The sequence below is a fragment of the Pangasianodon hypophthalmus genome, chromosome 7, assembly GCF_027358585.1.
Source record: "Pangasianodon hypophthalmus isolate fPanHyp1 chromosome 7, fPanHyp1.pri, whole genome shotgun sequence".
NCBI classification, from domain to species: domain Eukaryota; kingdom Metazoa; phylum Chordata; class Actinopteri; order Siluriformes; family Pangasiidae; genus Pangasianodon; species Pangasianodon hypophthalmus.
Window position 1 is genome coordinate 894,030 of NC_069716.1, and position 8,166 is coordinate 902,195.

The window sequence follows — 8,166 nt, forward strand, 5'->3', positions numbered from 1 at the left end:
GCGGATTAGAGTTAGCATTAACAAGGACGGCCATGACATCATTTTCAAAGTTAGAACTTTTAAGTTCTGTGTCCAGCTTCGTCCCCTTCACAGTAATGAATGACTCCATCTTGGAAAAGCATTGACAGCGCTTATTGGAGAAAAATTTTTTTTTGAAGCACACAGTGATTTTCTTTTTGCTCACAGGAGAATTACCAGGCTGCGCTGCGCACTTACCGAATTCATGTTCTTCTTATTCTTGTTGTTGTGGTTGATCTTCTTCTTGTTCTACTTCTTCTTCATGTTCTTCTTCATCTTCTTCTTCTTCTTCTTCATGTTATTGTTGATGTTCTTGTTCTTCTTCTTCTTCCTTCCTGCAGGTGATAAGGTGATCCCTCTCTTCCTGCCGCAGTGCGGTGAGTGTGAGTTCTGTCTGAGCCCAAAGACAAACCTCTGCTTTAAGAACTGGTGAGTTCGGTGTTTTTAAACCCAGTGTTTTTCTTTTTCACACAAACAGCTGTACAGATTTAAACTCCTGATCAACACGATCAAACCGTACACACTCCGTCTTTACTCCTGTAGTACAGTATTACTATAATATTACTAACACATGTGATACTTATTAATGAGTAATAATTCTCTCTCTCTCTCTCTCTCTCTCTCTCAGGGAGAAGACTCAGCATGGTGTGCTAGCTGATGGTACGAGTCGTATCACCTGTAAGGGGCAGCAGGTGTATCAGTTTATCGGTGTGAGCACATTCTGTGAATACACGGTTGTTCCTGAATACAACGTCGCTAAGATTCACCGAGATGCACCTCTGGATAAAGTCTGTCTCCTCGGCTGTGGAGTGGCTACGGGATACGGAGCAGCACTAAACGTGGCCAAAGTGTGTGTTTGTGTGTGTGTATGTGTGTGTTCCAGTGATGTTAAACCAGTAACCTGAAGCTGCAGGAATATTGTTTCTTAATGAATATTGATTATTGCTGATGAACGCCGACGTCATGCTGAGACAGGTTTAAAGTTCCTGATGATGATTTTGAGATTAAAGCTCTGAGTGCTGAACTTTACACTCGCTGGGAAGTTTTTTTAGTTATTGTCCTTCCTCGTCATTGTTCTTATAGTTCTATGTCCTTTCATCTTTTTCTTTTTCTTTTCATTTTTTTCTCTTCCTTCTTTTCCTTCTTCTACTTTTGTCTTCTTTTGTTTTTCCCTCTATTTTTGTTTTTGTTATTTTCCTTCTTCTTGTTCTCCTTCTTATTTTCTTATTTTCCTCCTTCAATTCTGCTCCTTGATCATCACCATCTTCTGCTTCCTTATTTTTATTTTTCTTCTTATTTTCCTTCTTCATTTCTTTCTTCTTCTTTTTCTTTTCCTCCTCCTCCTTCTTCTTCTTCATCTTCTTCTTTTTCATTCCTCTTTCATTTCATTCCTCTTTTCAATCTTCTCCTCCTCTTTTCTTTTTCTTCTTCCTCTTGCTTTCTGTTAGAATATAATATAAGGGTGGGTGCATTGGAAAGCGATGTGTGTACATAGCATCACTGCAGTGTATACATCAAACATGGTGTTACTGCTTTAATCTGAATTTCACATCTTGAGATAAGTTGAGATAAGTTCTCACATATCTTATTTTCTGAACCCCGTGGTTGTACCTCCTCGTCTGTGCAGGTGGAGCGTGGTTCCGTCTGTGCCGTGTTCGGTTTGGGAGCCGTCGGTCTCGCCGCTGTGATGGGCTGTAAAGCTGCCGGAGCCTCCAGGATCATCGGCGTCGACATCAACGCAGAGAAACGTGAAATTGCCAAGAAGTTCGGTGTCTCTGAGTTTGTGAACCCTAACGATCACAGCAAACCCATTCAGGAGGTGCTGGTGGAGATGACGAGTGGAGGAGTGGACTACAGCTTCGAGTGTGTGGGGAACGTCACGCTTATGGTGGGTTTGAGTTTGAGTCAGGAAAGTCAGGAGTTTGTGGCCATCTTTTCTCTACTTACAGGAACAACTGATTTTTCTTTCCCTACTTCTTCTTGTACATTCTCATTCTCTTCTTTTCCTTCTCCATCTTCTTCTTCTACTTGTTACTAATCGTGCCTTGTGCTTTATTGTATGAAGTGAATAAATGTGTTTTGTCTCCACTAGAGGGCAGTGTTTGAGAGCTGCAGAGTCGGCTGGGGAACCTGTGTGATTGTGGGATGGAATGAAACAGGCAGCCTCTCGCTGGCACCTATCGACGTCCTGATGGGACGAACACTTAAAGGAACCTACTTTGGTGGTAAGAGATGAGCAGTTTATAATGTAGCAGCTCTCGTTTATCAGAACGCCGGGTCTGAAATCCATCATTTCATCAGTTAGGACAAATGCTGTTTTCTGAACAGGATGGAAGAGTGTGTGTAGTTTACCCAAACTGGTGGAGGACTACATGAGCGGACGAATTTTGCTGGATGAGTTTGTGACACACACACTCACTCTGGAGGAGACTAACCACGCCTTCGAACTGATGACCAATGGGAAAAGGTCTGTGAGTCACATGACCATAATCCAACTGAGACAACTGTTATTTATTGACTACCTGCACAACAAATATTTATTTATTTATTTATTGACATCCATTTACTGTTTAGTTTTCTCTTTAGCCATTTAAGCTAGCTATGTAACGTTATGTTGCTATCTCTTCACACTTTATATAAAAATTTAAACCTAACTGGTGATATTACAGAGCTACATAATTCATCCCATGTATCTTTCATTTACTACTTTTCTCTCTCTGTCACTTCTCTCTTTCTCAGTATCCGGACGGTGATAAAAATGTGAGCATCGAATCTCCGTTCATTAGCCATGACGACATCGTCAGTTACCATGACGACTGCTTTAGTCACCATGACAACAGACTCACTCTCCAGTGGGCCTCAGAGCTGCTGGAACTTCTGTAAAGTTTAAGGGAAAACACAGCGATGTAGACAGAAACTCGGGACAGAAGACGTGTCTGTGTGTTTATGTGTTAATGCTGTGATTGTAAATAAATGTGTCACCATGAGGGGGCGGGGCCATGTCACTACATCCCCTATGGAAAATCAGATGTACCTGAACTCACTATTGTAGAGCAAATCAAACTGACAACAGAGCATTGAGGTGAAGTACAAATACAACATATTATCACAAACATAAATGAGAAAGAGTAAAATGTTCAATAAAAAGATGTAAATAAAAAGGGTCAGGGGATAGCAGGGACCCTGACGGGGAATGAAACGGGACTCAGGGGGCACAAAAGTTCACAAATTCCCACCAACTGGGCCAGAGGGTGTGTGCCGGCGGGGCAGTACCACAGTACACATCTAACTAACCTTCCTCTCCTCCCACATTGCTATACAGTAGGTCACTAAACAGATAGAGGCAGGCATCAGTCTCTCTCTCTCTCTCTCTCTCTCTCTCTCTCTTTCTCTCTTTTGTAGCAATGAATCATCTGCACGAATTCAATTCAGTTTTATTTATATAGCACTTTCAACCACAGCTACCGTCACAAAGCAGCTTCACAGAAATCGACATATAGATTTAGATCCCTAATGAGCATTCCAGCAAACAACCTCCCTGAGATGACATGAGAAAGAAACTTTGAAAAGAACTCATCCTTTTCTGGGTGAAAGAGGTGATTGGTCACAAATTCTCACCAACTGGGCCGGAGGGTGGATAGTGCGTTTATGAGTCACATACTTCCTCAACGGTATGCTATAAAATAAAACAGTACTGAGTGTGTTTTGAGGATCTTCATTACGAGTCTTATTCCACCAGCGATGTGAAGAATGGGTGAGACTTTCTGGATGTTATAAAATGTTCTTGGTAAGTGCAATCTTTAGAGTGTTCATGTGGCACCATCCACAGCAACCTCACAGCAGACTTTAAGCTATCCATGCAGGGCCATCGTCAGCAGCAGTGAGTGATTCTCGGGTGATGGAGGCTCAAAGCAGAAGGAGTAACGTGTAGTGTGACGCAGAGAGAGAAAGAGGGAGAAACATTATTATGTATGCTCTTGTCCTGTTTAATAAAATGTACATTACTACATAACTAAAATGGAGAGCCAGAAGCTAACACAGACATGAGGGCTTCCTGGGACATAAAGCAGCCAGCTTCTCCACCGTCAACAAACCTGAGTGAGCATGTGAGAGTGGGGGGGCGACAACATCCAAACATCCCAGTTCAAAACTATTCACTAAAGGCTTGACTAAACAAATATGTTTTCAGCCGAGACTTAAACACTGAGACTGTGTCTGAGCCCCGAACACTAAGTGGAAGGCTGTTCCATAACTGTGGGGCTTTGTAAGAGAAAGCTCTACCCCCAGCTGTAGCACGCACTATTCGAGGTACCAACAAATAGCCTGCAACTTTTGATTGAAGTGGGCATGGTGGATCATAAAAGACCAAAAGTTCACTCAGGTACTGCAACGTAAGACCCTTCAGGGCTTCATAGGTCAATAGTAGTAAATTATAATCAATACAAAATTTGATTGGGAGCCAATGCAGTGTGGATAAGGTAGGGGTGATGTGGTCATATCTTCTGATTCTAGTAAGGACTCTTGCTGCTGCATTCTGGACTAACTGGAGCTTGTTTATGCTCCTACTGGAACATCCAGACAGTAAGGCATTACAATAATCCAACCTAGAGGTAACAAAAGCATGAACTAATTTTTCTGCATCGTGTAGTGACAATATATTTCTTATTTTAGCAATATTTCTGAGATGAAAGAAAGCCATCCTAGTGATATTATCTACATGAGCTTCAAAAGAAAGACTAGAGTCGATAATCACACCAAGGTCTTTTACTGCTGCACATGATGAAACAGAAAGGCCATCCAGAGTTATTATGTAATCAGAAAGCTTACTTCTAACTGCATGTGGTCCTAGTACAAGTACTTCTGTCTTGTCAGAATTAAGTAGGAGGAAGTTAATAAGCATCCAGTTTCTAATGTCCTTTATACTGTGGTAGATTTATAAATTGTGGCAGTAGTTTGGCTCAGGTTAAAGTGATCAGGAATATGGGTCAGAGAGATCATGTGAACTAAACCTGGTCATCTAAACGATGCTTAACTACAACATTCCTCAGAGCATGTTTGGTATCAATCTAATCCATATTTCATGGTGAACAATGTCCTGACATCGTAAATATCATACAGGTTTAGGAAATAACATTTAAAGTATATGTTGGAATATGTGTTCTTTCTTCACACACACGCACACACACACATGCTCACACATATACATACTGGCACCACTAGGTCTGCATGGGAGACCTTTTCTCTTTGTTCTCACCAGCTCATTATCAGGAACTTATTTAATATACTGTTCTTTAGGGTGAGATAGCTGACTGGGGTCCACCCTTCCATAAACACATAGTGTCTCCTCCAGTTGGTGCTCTGGTCATGATAAACTTCAAAGAGACTCAAGGGGCTTTTACAAGAAAGTATGAGCGCAGTGAGATGCATTACCATCACGCGTCCTATGCCCGCGACTCTGTCCACTTGCCTATTTGTGTTTTTTACAATAAACCCATTCATTACTTTATCTCTCAATGCTCAGTAGTCATTCTGTAGGAAAGTATGTTGCATTAAGAGTGCATGACTTGAATGATTTGTATGTTTATAAGAAATAGTTTCTTAGCTAAACTTTCAGTAGGTTAGACATGTTTGAAAGCGACTTCTGACAAGTTAAGATAAAAGGCTAATAATTGCAAGTTTAAAGTAAACCTCTGACAAGTAAATAGGAAAGGCCTAGGCTTGCACATCGATAGAAACCTCAGAGCTAACAGAATAATTGTTTAATAAATATGCTATATAAAAGCCTCTGACGTAGGAATGTCACTTTATAATGAAAGCTTAGCATGGAGTTGTTTCAGATTAAATACAGTCAATACACTTGTGCTTTTCACACCGCAATGGGCCTCCTGTGACTGCATGATACATAAACCTCCTCACCAAATGATAGTAAAGTGTGCTCACACCCATCTGAACACACCCATCTGAACACACCCACCTGAACGCACCCACCTGATCACACCCATCTGAACGCACCCACCTGAACGCACCCACCTGAACACACCCACCTGAACACACCCATCTGATCGCACCCATCTGAACGCACCCACCTGAACGCACCCACCTGAACGCACCCACCTGATCACACCCACCTGATCACACCCATCTGAACACACCCACCTGAACACACCCACCTGATCACACCCATCTGAACGCACCCACCTGAACGCACCCACCTCAACGCACCCACCTGAACACACCCACCTGAACGCACCTACCTGATCACACCCATCTGAACGCACCCACCTCAACGCACCCACCTGAACACACCCACCTGATCACACCCATCTGAACACACCCACCTGATCACACCCATCTGAACACACCCACCTGATCACACCCACCTGATCACACCCATCTGAACACACCCACCTGAACACACCTACCTGATCACACCCACCTGATCACACCCACCTGAACACACCCACCTGAACACACCTACCTGATCACACCCACCTGATCACACCCATCTGAACACACCCACCTGATCACACCCACCTGATCACACCCATCTGATCACACCCATCTGAACACACCCACCTGATCACACCCATCTGAACACACCTACCTGATCACACCCACCTGATCACACCCACCTGATCACACCCATCTGAACACACCCACCTGAACACACCCACCTGATCACACCCATCTGAACACACCCACCTGATCACACCCACCTGATCACACCCATCTGAACACACCCACCTGATCACACCCACCTGATCACACCCACCTGATCACACCCACCTGATCACACCCATCTGAACACACCTACCTGATCACACCCACCTGATCACACCCATCTGAACACACCTACCTGATCACACCCACCTGATCACACCCACCTGATCACACCCATCTGAACACACCCACCTGAACACACCTACCTGATCACACCCACCTGATCACACCCACCTGAACACACCCACCTGAACACACCTACCTGATCACACCCACCTGATCACACCCATCTGAACACACCCACCTGAACACACCCACCTGATCACACCCATCTGATCACACCCATCTGAACACACCCACCTGATCACACCCATCTGAACACACCTACCTGATCACACCCACCTGATCACACCCACCTGATCACACCCATCTGAACACACCCACCTGAACACACCCACCTGATCACACCCATCTGAACACACCCACCTGATCACACCCACCTGATCACACCCATCTGAACACACCCACCTGATCACACCCACCTGATCACACCCACCTGATCACACCCATCTGAACACACCTACCTGATCACACCCACCTGATCACACCCATCTGAACACACCTACCTGATCACACCCACCTGATCACACCCACCTGATCACACCCATCTGAACACACCTACCTGATCACACCCACCTGATCACACCCATCTGAACACACCCACCTGAACACACCCACCTGATCACACCCATCTGAACACACCTACCTGATCACACCCACCTGATCACACCCATCTGAACACACCCACCTGATCACACCCACCTGATCACACCCATCTGAACACACCCACCTGATCACACCCATCTGAACACACCTACCTGATCACACCCACCTGATCACACCCACCTGAACACACCCACCTGATCACACCCACCTGATCACACCCATCTGAACACACCCACCTGATCACACCCACCTGATCACACCCATCTGAACACACCCACCTGATCACACCCATCTGAACACACCTACCTGATCACACCCACCTGATCACACCCACCTGAACACACCCACCTGATCACACCCACCTGATCACACCCATCTGAACACACCCACCTGATCACACCCACCTGATCACACCCATCTGAACACACCCACCTGATCACACCCACCTGATCACACCCATCTGAACACACCCACCTGAACACACCCACCTGATCACACCCATCTGAACACACCCACCTGATCACACCCACCTGATCACACCCATCTGAACACACCCACCTGATCACACCCACCTGATCACACCCACCTGAACACACCCACCTGAACACACCCACCTGATCACACCCATCTGAACACACCTACCTGATCACACCCACCTGATCACACCCACCTGAACACACCCACCTGATCACACCCACCTGA

The 8,166-nt window shown here is 44.9% G+C and overlaps 1 protein-coding gene across 4 annotated transcripts in view; it reads left to right on the top strand.

Annotated features, from left to right (window-relative positions):
* The window catches only part of LOC113524435 (alcohol dehydrogenase class-3-like), a 4,761-nt gene extending 1,716 nt beyond the window's left edge, over positions 1-3,045 (top strand). For 3 of the 4 annotated variants that reach the window (XM_053235799.1, XM_053235800.1, XM_034306191.2), the window contains 6 exons: positions 360-447; positions 647-866; positions 1,646-1,906; positions 2,111-2,243; positions 2,347-2,485; positions 2,758-3,045. In XM_053235799.1, coding sequence (XP_053091774.1) covers positions 360-447; positions 647-866; positions 1,646-1,906; positions 2,111-2,243; positions 2,347-2,485; positions 2,758-2,782 — 866 coding nt within the window. In that variant the 3' untranslated portion in view covers positions 2,783-3,045. Of the gene's footprint in view, positions 1-359; positions 448-646; positions 867-1,645; positions 1,907-2,110; positions 2,244-2,319; positions 2,486-2,757 lie in introns of those variants that run through there. The other variant, XM_053235801.1, reaches the window with a different exon arrangement.
* Positions 3,046-8,166: the final 5,121 nt, after the last annotated feature.